This window comes from Oncorhynchus kisutch, linkage group LG24, assembly GCF_002021735.2.
Source record: "Oncorhynchus kisutch isolate 150728-3 linkage group LG24, Okis_V2, whole genome shotgun sequence".
NCBI lineage: Eukaryota > Metazoa > Chordata > Actinopteri > Salmoniformes > Salmonidae > Oncorhynchus > Oncorhynchus kisutch.
In genome coordinates this window covers 29,822,890-29,841,743 of record NC_034197.2, presented here as the reverse complement: position 1 = coordinate 29,841,743, position 18,854 = coordinate 29,822,890, and the positions used below count along the sequence as shown (strand labels likewise).

General features: G+C 43.3%; 1 protein-coding gene across 1 annotated transcript in view; it reads left to right on the top strand.

Annotated features, from left to right (window-relative positions):
• Positions 1-18,854, top strand: part of dnah12 (dynein, axonemal, heavy chain 12) — a 42,075-nt gene that overhangs the window by 12,026 nt on the left and 11,195 nt on the right. The window contains exons 26-49 of the mRNA XM_031803431.1: positions 215-387; positions 485-637; positions 758-997; positions 1,097-1,342; positions 1,999-2,118; positions 2,227-2,336; positions 9,804-9,987; positions 10,177-10,317; positions 10,431-10,514; positions 10,629-10,817; positions 10,944-11,063; positions 11,163-11,351; positions 11,442-11,593; positions 11,733-11,871; positions 15,413-15,579; positions 15,691-15,946; positions 16,139-16,441; positions 16,529-16,707; positions 16,817-17,009; positions 17,177-17,338; positions 17,530-17,724; positions 17,848-17,981; positions 18,173-18,335; positions 18,551-18,808. Coding sequence (XP_031659291.1) covers positions 215-387; positions 485-637; positions 758-997; positions 1,097-1,342; positions 1,999-2,118; positions 2,227-2,336; positions 9,804-9,987; positions 10,177-10,317; positions 10,431-10,514; positions 10,629-10,817; positions 10,944-11,063; positions 11,163-11,351; positions 11,442-11,593; positions 11,733-11,871; positions 15,413-15,579; positions 15,691-15,946; positions 16,139-16,441; positions 16,529-16,707; positions 16,817-17,009; positions 17,177-17,338; positions 17,530-17,724; positions 17,848-17,981; positions 18,173-18,335; positions 18,551-18,808 — 4,250 coding nt within the window. The remainder of the gene's footprint in view (positions 1-214; positions 388-484; positions 638-757; positions 998-1,096; positions 1,343-1,998; positions 2,119-2,226; positions 2,337-9,803; positions 9,988-10,176; positions 10,318-10,430; positions 10,515-10,628; positions 10,818-10,943; positions 11,064-11,162; positions 11,352-11,441; positions 11,594-11,732; positions 11,872-15,412; positions 15,580-15,690; positions 15,947-16,138; positions 16,442-16,528; positions 16,708-16,816; positions 17,010-17,176; positions 17,339-17,529; positions 17,725-17,847; positions 17,982-18,172; positions 18,336-18,550; positions 18,809-18,854) is intronic.

Below are 18,854 nucleotides of genomic sequence, written 5' to 3'. Positions count from 1 at the left end.
ACATTAGGGCTGTTTCCAACATTAGGGCTGTTTCCAACATTAGGCCTGTTTTCAACATTAGGGCTGTTTCCAACATTAGCTCTGTTTCCAACATTAGGGCTGTTTTCCTAAAGAAATGAAATTGGCTAATGTGTTTTGTTTCCTTGCCACGATACTAACGAGTGTTGCGATACTGGTGTCGTCCCGGCCCTAATTTCCTGTTATTCTATGACAGGTGTATCCCATGAAACAGACTTCCAGTGGTTGGCTCAACTGCGCTACTACTGGATCAACGAGAATGTGCGTGTACGCATCATCAACTGTGACGTCAAGTACGCCTACGAGTACCTGGGAAACTCCCCTCGACTGGTCATCACGCCACTGACAGACAGATGCTACCGCACACTGGTAAACCACCCCGAGAAACATGTAGTCTGAAAGATATCTCACTCGGGTCACTCCCAAACTTTAGACTAACATTTCATATTTTTACTTTATGTCTTAGATTGGGGCGTTCTACCTGAGTCTTGGGGGGGCACCCGAGGGGCCGGCAGGGACGGGGAAGACGGAGACCACCAAGGACTTGGCCAAAGCCCTGGCTGTGCAGTGTGTGGTCTTCAACTGCTCTGACGGCCTGGACTACCTGGCTATGGGGAAGGTAACTGAAGCTGGGAATAACAGCGAATGTCAATCAATGTCCAATCCCTGTTTACTACACGTGTGGTCTTTATTATAGCTGGCGATAGTGCACCTTCATTTCTGTCTTCCTGTCTCTCAGTTCTTCAAAGGTCTTGCGTCGTCCGGTGCCTGGGCCTGTTTTGATGAATTTAACCGCATTGAGCTAGAGGTACTGTCTGTGGTGGCCCAGCAAGTCCTGTGCATCCAGAGGGCCATCGAGTTGAAGCTGGAGTACTTTGACTTTGAGGGCACCATGCTCAAACTCAACCCCAACTGTTTTGTGGCCATCACCATGAACCCGGGCTATGCTGGACGCTCAGAGCTCCCAGACAACCTCAAGGTACAGAGGAGGATACACTCTTTATCCTATGCAATAGATTGGTAAAAAAAAAAAAACATGTTGATTCAACAGTACTTTACCCCTATTCATCCACAACAGGTGTTGTTCAGAACTGTGGCCATGATGGTGCCTAACTACGCCCTGATAGCAGAGATCTCCCTGTACTCCTATGGCTTCCTGAACGCCAAGCCCCTGTCAGTAAAGATTGTGATGACCTACAGACTCTGCTCAGAGCAGCTTTCCTCCCAGTTCCACTACGACTACGGCATGAGGGCCGTCAAAGCTGTACTGGTGGCCGCAGGGAACCTCAAACTCAAGTTCCCAGACGAGAATGAGGACATACTGGTGTGTCTACAAAAGTTGGCTTACATTGATATGTTATTATGTATAAATGGTATATATATATATATATATATATATATATATATATATTTATAAACTGGGTGGTTGGAGCCCTGAATGCTGATTGGCTGACAGCCGTGGTTTATCAGACTGTATACCACGGGTATGACAAACATTTATTTTTACTGCTCTAATTACATTGCTAACCAGTTTCTAATAGCAATAATGCAACTCGGGGTTTTGTGGTATATGGCCTATATACTACGGCTAAGGGCTGTGTCCAGGCACTCCGCAATGTGTCGTGCGTAAGAACAGCCCTTAGCCGTGGTATATTGGCCATATACAACACCCTCTCGTGCCTTATTGCTTAAATATATATATATATCTTTTAACAGAGTAGATCAGCTTTAATATTGCAGATAGATTGTAGATTCCATCAATGTAATTGTCTGCATCACTTCCAATCCCCCATATATTATTTTGGCAAATATATTTATATATATATACATACATACACATACCCACATATATATAAACATACACATACATACATAAACATACACATATATTTATATATATATACATGGTATAGTTAAAAAATAAGGGCTATGTAAGGGTAGACGCTTACGTTGAATGTTCTATGTTTTCGGCACTACCAGCTCCTGAGGTCCATCAAGGATGTGAATGAGCCCAAGTTTCTCTCTCATGACATCCCCCTTTTCAATGGAATCACCAGTGACCTGTTCCCCGGTATCTCTCTCCCTGTGGCAGACTATCAGGTTGGAATTTTCCTTGCTTGTTTTTATGTACTCTGTGTTGATAGAAGATGTTGATACTGTATGTGCATTGCATATTTAAATGTCTGCCATCTGTCATGTGTTTCCCAGCTGTTTCTGGCTTGTGCTGAGGAGTGCTGTAAGAACCACAATGTTCAGCCAGCTGCGGTCTTCAAGGAGAAGATCATACAGACCTATGAGATGATGATAGTCCGTCATGGGTACACTTTTTCAAGCAGCATCTTTTTATTTATTTTCTTTCTGAACTGAAACTGAATCTAAGTTGCATCTCATAGGTATTTGAATTTATTATGGATCCCCATTAGCTGCTGCCAAGGCAGCATGTGTTATCATGTGTGTGTCTTTGCCTATGTGTTGTTTCACAGTCCCCGCTATTCCATAAGGTGTATTTTTATCTCTTTTTTTAAATCAAATTTTACTGCTTGCATGAGTTACATGATGTGGAATAGAGTTCCATGTAGTCATGGCTCTATGTATGTTCTGGACTTGGAGACTGTGAAGAGACCTCTGGTGACATGTCTTGTGGGGTATGTATGGGTGTCTGAGCTGTGTGCCAGTAGTTTAAACAGACAGCTCTGTTCATTTAACATGTCAATGCCTCTCACAAATACAAGTAGTGATGAAGTCAATATCTCCTCAACTTTGAGCCAGGAAAGATTAACATGCATATTATTAATGTTAGCTCTCTGCGACAAAACTAGGGCTTGTAAGACCTGCCTTGTTGATAGTGTTGTTAAGAAGGCAGAGCAGCGCTTTATTATGGACAGACTTCTCCCCATTTTAGCTACTGTCAAAACAATATGTTTTGTCCATGACGGTTTACAATCCAGGGTTAGTCCAAGCTGTTTAGTCACCTCAACTTGCTCGATTGCCACATTATTCATTAGAAGATTTTGTTGAGGTTTAGGGTTTAGTGAATGATTTGTCCCAAATACAATGCATTTCGTTTTTGAAATATTTAGGACTAACTTATTCCTTGCAACCCATTCTGAAACTAACTGCAGCTCATTGTTATGTGTTGCAGTCATTTCAGTCGCTATAGTAACTGACATGTATAGTGTTGAGTCATCCGCATACATAGACACTGGCTTTACTCACGCCAATGGCATGTCGTTAGTAAAGATTTTAAAAAGTAAGGGCCTTGAAAGCTGTCCTGGGGAATTCCTGATTCTACCTGGATTATGTTGGAGAGGCTTCCATATAAAAACCTCTGTGTTCTGTTAAGAACAAATTCTTATTTTCAATGACGGCCTAGGAACAGTGTCAGGGGCAGAACGACAGATTTGTACCTTGTCAGCTCAGGGGTTTGAACTTGCAACCTTCCGGTTACTAGTCGAACGCTCTAACCACTAGGCTACCCTGCCGTCTTTATAAGCATGCTGAAATTCTGTTGTCAATTTGTTTACTGTAAAATAGCATTGTTTCTGGTCAAATTTTTTTGTACAAAAGTTTATTAAGGGCTTTACTCTTCTTAGGTAGTGGAATGACTTTTGCTTCCCTCCAGACACACACTTTCTAGTAGGCTTAAATTGAAGATATGGCAATATCGTCTGCTATTATACTCAGTAAGTTGTCAGACCCTGGTGGCTTGTCATTTTTCAGCTCTTCCACCCTCACGTTATGTAATTCTACATCATAATGCTTGTCTTTCATAATTTGGTCAGATATACTTTTTATTTTTATTTAACCTTATTTAACTAGGCAAGTCAGTTAAGAACAAATTCTTATTTACAATGGCGGCCTAACCCGGCCAAACCCCTAACCTGGACGACACTGGGACAATTGTGTGCCGCCCTATGGGACTCCCAATCACGGCTGGTTGTGATACAGCCTGGAATCGAACCAGGGTCTGTAGTGATGCCTCTAGCACTGAGATGCATTGCCTTAGACCGCTGCGCCACTCGGGATGTGCAGTGTCAGCGTTTGTTGCTGGCATGCCTACATTTGATCATCTTGCCAATGAAAAAATCATGAAAGCAGTTGGTAATATCAGTGGGTTTTGTGATGAATGAGCCATCTGATTCAATGATTCAATGAATTTAAGGTGCTCTAAAGCTATAATACTTTGTCATTTATCTTTGTTTCATAGTGTTGTTTCTTCTTCTTTTTTCAGTATAGTCACATTTTTCAGTATAGTCACATTTTTCAGTATAGTCACATTTTTCAGTATAGTCACATGCCATTTTGCTATTCCTTTTGTCTCATCCCTCACAACCATACAATTTTTCATTTCCTCATCAATCCACAGGGATTTAACTATTTTTACAGTGATTTTCTTAATGAGTGCATACTTATTAGTAACTGGGAGAAGCAATTTCATAAATGTGTCTGGTTGCTCCCCATTACATCCCACGGAAAATATTATTTACATCAACAACATAGGAATCACTGCAAAACTTATTGTGTAACCTCATACACTATATTAGGCCCAGCCTTTGGAACTTTTGTTTTCCTAGATATGGCTACTATATTGTGATCACTACATCCTATAGATTTGGATACTGCTTTAAAGCAAGTTTCTGCAGCATTAGTAAAGATGTGATCAATACATGTTGATGATTTCATTCCTGTGCTGTTTGTAAATACCTTGCTAGGTTGACTGATAACATGAACTAGGTTGCAGGCACTGGTTACAGTTTGAAGCTTTCTCTTGAGTGGGCAGCCTGATGAAACCCAGTCAATATTTAAATCCCCCAGAAAATATACCTCTCTGTTGATATCACATACATTATCAAGCATTTCACATGTTATCCAGATACTGGCTGTTAGCACTTGGTGGTCTATAGCAGCATCCCACAAGAATGGGCTTTAGGTGTGGCAGATGAAACTGTAGCCATATTACATCAACAGTTTTTAACATGAGATCCTATCTAAGCTTTACAGGAATGCGGTTCTGAATATAAACAGCCACACTTCTACCTTTGGCATTTCTGTATTTTCTGTAGATCTTATAACCATGTATGGCCACCACTATCAAATGTATTATCTAAGTGAGTTTCAGAGATTGTCTGAATATAAATGCAATCGGTTACTAGCAAATGATTGATTTCATGAACCTTGTTTCTTAAGCTACATATGTTAATGTGGGATATTTTTTAGCACTTTTCTGTAATACTTGATTGTTTTTATTGCTTTACTGGGAAGCTTAGCAGAGGTTGACATGCTCAGGTTATTTATGTTAGTGCAGGGTGAGCTGCACACAGTGGACTTCCTCCTAGGGCACACCGCCTCAGTGCTAACAGTATCACTGGTTCATAGGCACATGATTACTGCATACACTATCTGTGTGATCAGCAGAGGCATTCAGGGCAGTTAGAGGGACATAAATTAGGTTACTTACATTGTGTCTACCAACGCCCCTTGTATAATGTACATTTGCTGAAGCATTATGACAACTCTGCGTCACAATGGTAGGGATTAACCTTTTGTGACTAGGGGGCAGTATTTTAATTTTTTGAAAAATAACGTTCCCGTAGTAAACGGGATATTTTGTCAGGACAAGCGTCACAATGGTAGGGATTAACTGAGCTGGGCTTGCATCATTGAGAAGTCATTGTCTCAACGCAGAATTATAATGCTGTGAAAGGATGCAAATGATTTGGGTGGATCCCATCGTCCTTATAAAACAGGCTTTGTTTCCAGAAGGTATCAAAATTGTCAATAATTGTTACACCCACAGAGCTACGATAGTCTCGTAGCCAGTTATGGAGGGATACAAGTCTGCTGAACTGTTCAATGCCACGATTTAGGAAGGGCAGGGGGACAGATATTATGGGGTGTTTGTTGGTGTCAAGTTGTGACATCCTCCTGATTCACGATTTAGGAAGGGCAGGGGGCCAGATATTATGGGGTGTTTGTTGGTGTCAAGTTGTGATATCCTCCTGATTCACGATTTAGGAAGGGCAGGGGGCCAGATATTATGGGGTGTTTGTTGGTGTCAAGTAGTGACATCCTCCTGATTCACGATTTAGGAAGGGCAGGGGGCCAGATATTATGGGGTGTTTGTTGGTGTCAAGTAGTGACATCCTCCTGATTCACGATTTAGGAAGGGCAGGGGGGCAGATATTATGGGGTGTTTGTTGGTGTCACGTAGTGACATCCTCCTGATTCACGATTTAGGAAGGGCAGGGGGCCAGATGATATGGGGTGTTTGTTGGTGTCAAGTAGTGACATCCTCCTGATTCACGATTTAGGAAGGGCAGGGGGCCAGATGATATGGGGTGTTTGTTGGTGTCATCCTCCTGATTCACTGTTATTTTAAAGAACTGACACTGCTTCACCGGTACCTACAGTGCCTTGCGAAAGTATTCGGCCCCCTTGAACTTTGCGACCTTTTGCCACATTTCAGGCTTCAAACATAAAGATATAAAACTGTATTTTTTTGTGAAGAATCAACAACAAGTGGGACACAATCATGAAAGGGAACGACATTTATTGGATATTTTTTAACAAATCAAAAACTGAAAAATTTGGCGTGCAAAATTATTCAGCCCCTTTACTTTCAGTGCAGCAAACTCTCTCCAGATTTCCCAAGCTTTAAACATCCCAAGGAGCACTGTGCAAGCAATAATATTGAAATGGAAGGAGTATCAGACCACTGCAAATCTACCAAGACCTGGCCGTCCCTCTAAACTTTCAGCTCATACAAGGAGAAGACTGATCAGAGATGCAGCCAAGAGGCCCATGATCACTCTGGATGAACTGCAGAGATCTACAGCTGAGGTGGGAGACTCTGTCCATAGGACAACAATCAGTCGTATATTGCACAAATCTGGCCTTTATGGAAGAGTGGCAAGAAGAAAGCCAATTCTTAAAGATATCCATAAAAAGTGTTGTTTAAGGTTTGCCACAAGCCACCTGGGAGACACACCAAACATGTGGAAGAAGGTGCTCTGGTCAGATGAAACCAAAATTGAACTTTTTGGCAACAATGCAAAACGTTATGTTTGGCGTAAAAGCAACACAGCTCATCACCCTGAACACACCATCCCCACTGTCAAACATGGTGGTGGCAGCATCATGGTTTGGGCCTGCTTTTCTTCAGCAGGGACAGGGAAGATGGTTAAAATTGATGGGAAGATGGATGGAGCCAAATACTGGACCATTCTGGAAGAAAACCTGAGACTGGGACGGAGATTTGTCTTCCAACAAGACAATGATCCAAAACATAAAGCACAATCTACAATGGAATGGTTCAAAAATAAACATATCCAGGTGTTAGAATGGCCAAGTCAAAGTCCAGACCTGAATCCAATCGAGAATCTGTGGAAAGAACTGAAAACTGCTGTTCACAAATGCTCTCCATCCAACCTCACTGAGCTCGAGCTGTTTTGCAAGGAGGAATGGGAAAAATGTTCAGTCTCTCGATGTGCAAAACTGATAGAGACATACCCCAAGCGACTTACAGCTGTAATCGCAGCAAAAGGTGCGCTACAAAGTATTAACTTAAGGGGGCGGAATAATTTTGCACGCCCAACTTTTCAGTTTTTTATTTGTTAAAACAGTTTGAAATATCCAATAAATGTCGTTCCACTTCATGATTGTGTCCCACTTGTTGTTGATTCTTCACAAAAAAATACAGTTTTATATCTTTATGTTTGAAGCCTGAAATGTGGCAAAAGGTCGCAAAGTTCAAGGGGGCCGAATACTTTCGCAAGGCACTGTACATGTTCATATCAAATCCCATTTTATTTGTTGCATGCTTCGTAAGCAGAAGGTGTAGACTAACAGTGAAATGCTTACTTATTTATTTATTTACCTTTATTTAACCAGGTAGGCAAGTTGAGAACAAGTTCTCATTTACAATTGCGACCTGGCCAAGATAAAGCAAAGCAGTTCGACAGATACAACGACACAGAGTTACACATGAAGTAAAACAGACATACAGTCAATAATACAGTATAAACAAGTCTATATACAATGTGGGCAAATGAGGTGGGAAGGGAGGTAAAGGCAAAAAGGCCATGGTGGCAAAGTAAATACAATATAGCAAGTAAAACACTGGAATGGTAGTTTTGCAATGGAAGAATGTGCAAAATAGAAATAAAAATAATGGGATGCAAAGGAGCAAAATAAATATATAAATAAAATTAAATACAGTTGGGAAAGAGGTAGTTGTTTGGGCTAAATTATAGGTGGGCTATGTACAGGTGCAGTAATCTGTGAGCTGCTCTGACAGTTGGTGCTTAAAGCTAGGGAGGGAGATAAGTGTTTCCAGTTTCAGAGATTTTTGTAGTTCGTTCCAGTCATTGGCAGCAGAGAACTGGAAGGAGAGGCGGCCAAAGAAAGAATTGGTTCTGGGGGTGACTAGAGAGATATACCTGCTGGAGCGTGTGCCACAGGTGGGAGATGCTATGGTGACCAGCGAGCTGAGATAAGGGGGGACTTTGCCTAGCAGGGTCTTGTAGATGACATGGAGCCAGTGGGTTTGGCGACGAGTATGAAGCGAGGGCCAGCCAACGAGAGCGTACAGGTCGCAATGGTGGGTAGTATATGGGGCTTTGGTGACAAAACGGATTGCACTGTGATAGACTGCATCCAATTTGTTGAGTAGGGTATTGGAGGCTATTTTGTAAATGACATCGCCAAAGTCGAGGATTGGTAGGATGGTCAGTTTTACAAGGGTATGTTTGGCAGCATGAGTGAAGGATGCTTTGTTGCGAAATAGGAATCCAATTCTAGATTTAACTTTGGATTGGAGATGTTTGATATGGGTCTGGAAGGAGAGTTTACAGTCTAACCAGACACCTAAGTATTTGTAGTTGTCCACGTATTCTAAGTCAGAGCCGTCCAGAGTAGTGATGTTGGACAGGCGGGTAGGTGCAGGTAGCGATCGGTTGAAGAGCATGCATTTAGTTTTACTTGTATTTAAGAGCAATTGGAGGCCACGGAAGGAGAGTTGTATGGCATTGAAGCTTGCCTGGAGGGTTGTTAACACAGTGTCCAAAGAAGGGCCGGAAGTATACAGAATGGTGTCGTCTGCGTAGAGGTGGATCAGAGACTCACCAGCAGCAAGAGCGACCTCATTGATGTATACAGAGAAGAGAGTCGGTCCAAGAATTGAACCCTGTGGCACCCCCATAGAGACTGCCAGAGGTCCGGACAGCAGACCCTCCGATTTGACGCACTGAACTCTATCAGAGAAGTAGTTGGTGAACCACGCGAGGCAATCATTTGAGAAACCAAGGCTGTCGAGTCTGCCGATGAGGATGTGGTGATTGACAGAGTCGAAAGCCTTGGCCAGATCAATGAATACGGCTGCACAGTAATGTTTCTTATCGATGGCGGTTAAGATATCGTTTAGGACCTTGAGCGTGGCTGAGGTGCACCCATGACCAGCTCTGAAACCAGATTGCATAGCAGAGAAGGTATGGTGAGATTCGAAATGGTCGGTAATCTGTTTGTTGACTTGGCTTTCGAAGACCTTAGAAAGGCACGGTAGGATAGATATAGGTCTGTAGCAGTTTGGGTCAAGAGTATCCCCCCCTTTGAAGAGGGGGATGACCGCAGCTGCTTTCCAATCTTACGGGTCCTTTTCCAACAGTGCAGCGTTTAAGATATATAAATAATAAATACATGTTAAATGATAGATGATGATAGAAGATAATGTTAAGTGGAATATTGTTTTGTATAATTTTTTGCATTGCCCCTACTGGTGTGTATTTCAGATTTATGCTGGTAGGAGAGCCATTTGCTGGTAAGACCAAAGTCCTCCACGTCCTGGCCGACACCCTGACCCTGATGAACGACAGGGGTTACAATGAGGAGGAGAGGGTCCTCTACCGTACGGTCAACCCTAAGGCCATCACTATGGGACAGCTTTTTGGAGAGTTTGACCCAGTCTCCCACGAGGTGGGGCTCAAACCCTGGAATATTCACATTCCTCTCACACCATTACAATCATATATTCAGACTATCTTTCAATATCAATAGTGTTATTTTTTATTTCTTTACACCAATGGTTTTGCTGTTTTGGATTGTTGCTTACGTTGTGTTTGAGTTTTTATTTTCTCTCTCCCTGTCTCTGTTGGTGTTGCTCAGTGGGCAGATGGGATTGTGGCCAACACGTTTCGTGAGTTTGCGTCGTCGGAGACCCCGGACCGTAAGTGGGTGGTGTTCGACGGGCCTATAGACACACTGTGGATTGAGAGCATGAACACTGTGCTCGACGACAACAAGAAGGCAAGAATATAAGTCCACAACAAATATAATCCAATATAATGACTTAATGACATACCAGGAGGATGCGTAAAACAACTGTAACTACTTGCTGTATGCTTCCTTCTCTCCCACAGCTGTGCTTGATGAGTGGAGAGATCATCCAGATGTCCAATCAGATGAGTCTAATCTTTGAAGCCATGGACCTGTCTCAGGCCTCTGTAAGTCAACAAGCCATCAACACACTTGCAGGTACAGGTAGACTTCTTCTTTTGTCCCAACAACAGTATCTTTCACGAATCGGTAATCTGTATATCTATCTCTCCCCTCCCTAGCCGGCGACAGTGAGCAGGTGTGGTATGATCTACATGGAGCCCTCTCAGCTGGGCTGGGAACCCCTGGTGACCTCCTGGATCAACACCCTGCCAGAGCCCCTGCAGGCTCCAGACAACACAGGCCTGCTCATGGAGCTCTTCCACTGGCTCCTGCCCCCCTCCCTCAGGATGCTTCGCAAACAATGCAGGGTGGGTGGGGACCACAAGCTTTAAGTCCAGAAGCATCAATTGGAGTTTGATCCTGTATATCGGCTATTGCCCTGCACCACAGTTTACAAGCTCTATAACATGTCTGATTACTTTCATATATTCTAGGAGGTTGTCCCCACCAGCAACAGCAACACAGTGGTGTCCCTGACTCGGCTCTTTGAAATGCTGCTCACCCAACCTTTGAAGGAGGACACGGGGAACAAAAACATACGGACTTGGGTCATGGTAAGAGATTTAACAGAGTACTGCTGTGCGTGGCTATACTGAATTGAAATGACAGAAATCAACATACTCAGCTCAACTCCATCTCTCTTTCTGTGGCAGGCAGCCTTTGCCTTCTCCCTGGTGTGGTCGGTGGGGGGCAGCTGTGATACGGACAGCAGGAAGAGGTTTGATGAGTACCTCAGAGACATCATCTTAGGGAAGGCAGACAACCACCCCATCCCCGCTTCCGTGTCAAAATGGGAATGTCCCCACGATGAGAAGGGTCTGGTCTACGACTATTACTACGAGGTCTGTAACATTCCACTGGTCAATAAGGCTTCTGCCTTGTAAAACAGTATTTTTCAGTTTCTATGAAAATACATATATTTGTTTTCACAGTTTAAAGGGAAAGGTCGCTGGGTGCACTGGACTGACTCGATCAAGAACATCAATCTGGGGGACAAGAACACCAAAGTGCAGGATATCATCGTCCCCACCATAGACACGGTCCGATACACCTACCTCATGGACCTCTGCATTGACTATGGAGTGTAAGCATGCGTCAACACACCCAGACTAATGGGGATGTAATTTGTGTTTACGCACTTGCATTGTAGTCAAACATCATAATATTCGGGTAATGCGTTCTATTTTAAAACAGCCACTGATCATATGTCTGTCTCTGTGAAGGCCTTTGCTATTTGTGGGGCCCACTGGGACAGGGAAGTCTGTGTACGTGAAGGAGAAACTCATGAACAACCTGGACAAGGACCGCTACCTGCCTTTCTTCATCAACTTCTCAGCACGCACCAGCGCTAACCAGAGCCAGGTGAACAATGAAGAGCTACAGATGCGCTATCTTAATTTGACCCTGTTTCTCGCAGCAGGAAAATAATCCTGCAGCAACAGGCAATGTGAATAATTATGTAATTAATGGAGTTTATTTTTTTTTATAGGGTTTGATACATTTTTTGTTAGGGCAAATCAAGTCTGACATGTTTTGAAGTGGAAATTACAAACTTTAAAAGCCGTTTTGAACATTGAATAAACTACAATTTGCATTTCCTGCTATGCAGGAACATTGTCTGCGACAACAGAGTGATCAAATTAAGATAGCAGATAAGATAGCAGATCTGTATGAAACATGATCTCTTTCATACAGTATGTTGATCACGTCTGATCACTGGATACTTAATTCATTTCACAGAAAAGCAAAAAAAAATTGTCCATTAAAATAACATCAAATTGATCAGAAATACAGTGTAGACATCGTTAATGTTGTAAATGACTATTGTAGCTGGAAACGGCTGATTTTTAATGGAATATCTACATAGACATACAGAGGCCCATTATCAGCAACCATCATTCCTGTGTTCCAATGGCACGTTGTGTTAACTAATCCAAGTTTATCACTTATCATAAAAGGCTAATTGATCATTAGAAAACCCTTTTGCAATTATGTTAGCACAGCTGAAAACTGTTGTGCTAATTAAAGATGCAATAAAACTGGCCTTCTTGAGAATAGCTGAGTATCTGTAGCATCAGCATCAGCATTTGTGGGTTCGATTACAGGCTCAAAATGGCAAGAAACAAATAACTTTTTTTTGAAACTCGTCAGTCTATTCTTGTTCTGAGAAATTAAGGCTATTCCATGCAAGAAATTGCCAAGAAACTGAAGATCTCATACAACGCTGTGTACTACTCCCTTCACAGAACAGTGCAAAACTGACTCTAACCAGAATAGAAAGAGGAGTGGGAGGCCCCGGTGCACAACTGAGCAAGAGGACAAGCACATTAGAGTGTCTAGTTTGACAAACAGACGCCTCACGAGTCCTCAACTGGCAGCTTCATTAAATAGTACCCGCAAAACACCAGTATCAACGTCAACAGTGAAGAGGTGACTCCGGGATGCTGGCCTTCTTTAGACCGGTGGAAATGTGTCCTTTGGTCTGGAGTCCAAATTGGAGATTTTTGGTTCTAACCACCATGTCTTTGTGAGACGCGGTGTGGGTGAACGGATGTATTTTCCACCGTAAAGCATGGAGGTGCTTTGCTGGTGATACTGTCTGTGATGTATTTAGAATTCAAGGCACACTTAACCAGCATGGCTACCACAGCATTCTGCATTCTAAAACTTTTGACCGGTAGTGTGTGAATATACAGTGCCAGTCAAAGGTTTGGATACACCTACTCATTCAAGTTTTTATCTTTATTTTTACTATTTTCTATGTTGTAGAATAATGGTGAAGACATTACAACTATGAAATAACACTTATGGAATCATGTAGTAACAAAAAAAAAGTGTTAAACAAATGAATTTTTTTTTTTATATTTGAGATTCTTGAAATAGCCACCCTTTACCTTGATGATAGCTTTGTACACTCTTGGCATTTTGTCAACCAGCTTCATGAAGAATGCTTTTCCAACAGTCTTGAAGCAGTTCCCACATATGCTGAGCACTTGTTGGCTGCTTTTCCTTTACTCTGTCGTCCAATTCATCCCAAACCATCTCATTTGGGTTGAGGTTGGGTGATTGTGGATGTCAGGTCATCTGATGTAGCACTCCATCACTCTCCTTCTTTGTCAGAAAGCAGTGTGTTGCATCATTGTCCTGTTGAAAAATAAATGATAGTCCCACTAAGCCCAACTAAATGGGATGGTGTATCACTGCAGAATGCTGTGGTAGCCATGCTGGTTAAGTGTGTCTTGAATTCACCAGCAAAGCACCCCCACACCATAGCACATCCTCCTCCATGCTTCACGGTGGGATATACACATGCAGAGATCATCCGTTCACTCACACCACGTCTCTCAAAGACATGGCGGTTGGAATCAAAAATCTCCAATTTGGACTCAAGGCCAAAGGACAGATTTCTACCGGTCTAATGTCCATTGCTTGTATTTCTTGGCCCAAGCAAGTCTCTTCTTAGTAGTGGTTTCTTTGCAGCAATTCGACCATGAAGGCCTGATTCACAACGTCTCCTCTGAACAATTGATGTTGAGATGTGTCTGTTACTTGAACTCTGTGAAGCATTTTTTTGGGGCTGCAATTTCTGACACTGGTAACTCTAATGAACTTATCCTCTGCAGCAAAGGTAACTCTGGGTCTTCCATTCCTGTGGCGGTCCTCATGAGAGCCAGTTTCATCATAGTGCTTGATGGTTTTTGCGACTGCACTTTAAAAGTTCTAGAAATATTCCTCATTGACTGACCTTAATGTCTTAAAGTAATAATGGACTGCCATTTCTTTTAGCTTATTTGAGCTGTTCTTGACATAATATGGACTTGGTCTATTACCAAATAGGGCTATCTTCTGTATACCACCCCTACCTCTTCACAACACAACTGATTGGCTCAAACACATTAAGAAAGAAAGAAATTCCACAAATGAACTTTTAAGAAGGCACACCTTTAATTGAAATCCATTCCAGGTGACTACCTCATGAAGCTGGTTGACAGAATGCCAAGAGTGTGCAAAGCTGTCATCAAGGCAAAGGGTGGCTATTTGAAGAATCACAATTATAAAATATATTTTCATTTGATTAACACTTTTTTGGTTACTAAATGATTCCTTATGTATTATTTCATAGTTTTGATGTCTTTCACTATTACTCTACAATGTAGAAAATAGTAAAAAATAAATAAATACCCTGATTAGGTGTTCTAAAACTTTTGACCAGTAGTGTATATGCACTTTAGATTTGAATTTACACAGTGACTATGCGGTTAAAGTGCAGACTGTCAGCTTTAATTTGAGGGTATTTTCATCCATATCAGGTGAACCGTTTAGAAAGTACCACACTTTTTGTGTATAGGGACCCCACATTATTGGGACAAATTATGTGTAATAAAACACTTATGTGTATAAAAGTAGTAAAAGTTAAGTATTTAGCCCTACATTAATGTGGATGCTATCCTGATTACAGATCATCCTGAATGAATAGTGAATAATGATAAGTGAACTTTACAGGCGCACATATCATACCCCCAGGACATGCTAACCTCTCACCATTACAATAATGGGAAGTTAGCATTTTAGAGGGGGTATGATATTTGTGCATCTAACTTTATCACTCATTATTATTCACAATTTATTCAAGATTATCTGTAATCATGGTCGCATCCACATTAATGTAGAAGCATTTACAAACATATTCTTCTCGTATTTACAGTAAAAGTGACTCCAAAATAACACAATACATTATTTAACATTCAATTCTACTGGACAAAAAATTATCTGAACCACAACCAAAACAAACAGCAAATGCATCCAACAAATTTGTAGAGTCACAAGCTTGATCTAGTCACTGTGTGCTATGAATACTTTTGGAGCTCACTGTTTATACAGTATATTCTTCCACTGTTTGTAGAACATCATCATGTCCAGGCTGGACAAGAGGAGGAAGGGTGTGTTTGGCCCCCCCATGGGGAAGAAGTGTGTCATATTTGTGGATGACATGAACATGCCTGCCCTGGAGCAGTTTGGGGCACAGCCTCCCGTGGAACTCCTACGCCAATACTTTGACCATGGCAACTGGTTAGAGACTACTACATTACAATGCCATCATATCTTGCTTTAGGCTATAATGATCAGTGACATACCTGGAACTTATCATGTCTCTAAAGTTTACTTTCACTGTCTTCCCAGGTATGACCTGAAGGACACCACTAAGATAACCCTGGTGGACCTGCAGCTGATCTCAGCTATGGGGCCTCCTGGTGGCGGGAGGAACGCGGTGACGCCTCGCTTCCTGCGGCACTTCAACATCACCAGCATCAACGCCTTCAGTGACGACACCATGGTGCGCATCTTCTCCAACGTTGTGGCCTTCTACCTCCGCAACAACGAGTTCCCCCCAGACTACTTCACCGTGGGCAACCAGATAGTGGCTGCCACTATGGAGGTGAGAAGGTTCAGGAGATTACATTGGTAGTTATTTTATTTCCACAAGCATAAAACCCACTAGATTTAATCATATACAAGAGTAAAAAGTTGTGATTATTGCTCTTCACACTTCATTCTGACTCTTTTTAAACCATGTAAAATCAAGTTATTTCACTTTCTGTTTGTCTTCTTCGCCCACATCTCTCAAAAGGTCTACAAGAAGGCCATGGACAACCTGCTCCCCACGCCAGCCAAGTCCCACTACACGTTCAACCTGCGCGATTTTAGCCGCGTGGTGCAGGGTTGCCTTCTCCTCAAGAAGGAGTCCCTGGAGAACAAACGCACCATGATCCGCCTCTTTGTCCACGAGGTGTTCCGCGTCTACTACGACCGTCTGGTGGATGACCAGGACCGTGCCTGGCTCTACCACCTAATGAACGATATCGTCAGGGACCACTTCAAGGAGAACTTTGAGCAGGTGTTTGACCACCTGAAGGCTCCAAGAAACAAGGCAGTAAGTACAGAATATGTTGTTTTTGATGGTGGTTTGTTTACTGTTGTTTAGTTGTGGTGATGAGGTTCCTGTGTTCCCTGTCACTAGCCGCGTGAGGAGGACATGTGTAACCTGCTGTTTGGGGACTACATGAACCCTGACCTGGAGGACAATGATCGTCTGTACGCTGAGGTGCCCTCCATGGAGAGCTTCGGCCAGGTGGTGGAGCTCTGTCTGGATGAGTACAACCAGACACACAAGAACCGCATGAACCTTGTCATCTTTCGGTAAAGGCCTTTAACGTCAGGGTTTGGGTTTTTATAAGCACAGCATGCGAGGTTAGCTACACTCACTGGAAAACTGAGTATGACTCTGTTTTTGTCCATTTGCGTTTAGCTACGTGCTGGAGCACCTGTCTCGTATCAGCCGTGTGCTGAAGCAGCCAGGGGGCAATGCCCTGCTGGTGGGGGTGGGGGGCAGCGGGCGCCAATCCATCACCCGCCTTGCCACCTCCATGGCCAAGATGACCCTGTTCCAGCCAGAGATCTCCAAGAGCTATGGCCTGAACGAGTGGAGGGACGACCTCAAGGTGAGACTTTAGACTGTTAACTCAGAGATTATTCCAGGCCAGGTTGGACTGGAATGGCAACAGTATACAGATAGTTGAAGAGTTGTCACTAGAGCACTTGGGATGGTATATTTGTTGTGTGTGTTCCATATAATTTTTCTGATTGTTTGCTTTTTCATGTGCTGCAGCTCCTGCTGAAAAGTGCAGGGGTGAAGGGTCAGAAGACGGTATTCCTGCTAACTGACTCTCAGATCAAGGAGGAGGCCTTCCTGGAGGATGTGGACAGTGTCCTGAACACAGGAGAGGTGCCCAACCTGTTCGCCACGGACGAGAAGGCGGAAATCATGGAGGTAGGTTTTCATAGACCAGTCAGATGGATAATAGGCTTTGGCTTATTAGAGTTAGGCTATGGTTGAGGTTGGAGTTGCTGGGGTTACTGCCCTTTTTTCATCATATTATCTAAGCAGAAGCATTCACAGTGAGTGTTGTGAGTGAGAGGAATAATCATTGCAACCTCTGCCTGCTCCCTCTCTCTCCCCAGGCGGTGCGGCCTATAGCCCAGGCTGGCAATAAGAGTGTGGAGTTCAGCCCCCTGGCCCTGTTTGCCTACTTTGTGTCGCGGTGCAGGGAAAACTTGCACATCATAGTGGCCTTCAGTCCTATAGGAGAGGCCTTCCGCAACCGACTACGCCAGTTCCCTTCCCTCATCAACTGCTGCACCATCGACTGGTTCCAGGTACAGAGGCAGTACAAACCCTATTGAATCTGATGGCTTACACTGTATACTAACCATGAAGTAATAGCAACAATTTTTTGCTTATCAACTTCCCTCACCTCCTCTCGGAACTGCATCTCCCAGCCCTGGCCAGAGGAGGCGCTGGAGCGCGTGGCCAACAAGTTCCTGGAGTCGTTGGAGATGAGTGAGCATGAGAGACAGGAGGTCATGCCCATCTGCAAGACCTTCCACACTTCTGCCATCCAGCTCTCTCACAAGTACATACAACTCTTCCTTTCCATCTAATTTAACACAGATATCAGATATTCTCTTCTCATGCTACAGAAGTTATTGATGACAAAAGAAACACAGCAATTCCATTTGAATGACTTTATCAAAACAGAGTAAAATCAAGGACAGATTTATTACATATTTATCGCACGATAGCTGAGGATGTTGTTGTTCCCAGGTTCCTTTCGGAGCTGGGTCGCCATAACTACGTGACACCCACCTCCTACCTGGAGTTGATCGCTGCGTTCCGTCAGCTGCTCACCCAGAAGAGAGACATGGTCATGAAGGCCAAGAAGAGGTACACCAACGGCCTGGACAAACTGGCCTTCGCTGAGTCTCAGGTACATCAAACCGATTGTTTTTATCTTGCATGAATGTAGGGATCTATGTGGATTGTGTGTGTCATGGTTTGTTGCCTCATTAAGTACTGTGACTTGAGACCGAAGGCAATTTGAATCAAGTGTTCTTGAACCTTTGAAGTGTCTGCGTTCACCCATTTGTATTACACTGTGCTCAGCCGTGGCTCTGTCCCTCATGAGTATGATCTGTTGTGTAGGTGAGTGAGATGAAGAAGGAGCTGGTGGACTTGCAGCCTAAACTGGAGCAGGCCAAGATAGACAACACCAAGATGATGAAGGTGTTAGAGGTAGAGTCAGTGCAGGTGGAGGCCAAGAGTAAGGTGGTGCGTGTGGACGAGGAGGCTGCCACTCTGAAGGCCAACGAGGCCCAGGCCCTGAAGAACGAGTGTGAGAGCGACCTGGCAGAGGCCATACCTGCCCTGGAGATGGCCCTCTCAGCCCTGGACACCCTGAAGGTAGGAAAGGGGGATAAAATCAAATGTATTTATAAAGCCCTTCGTA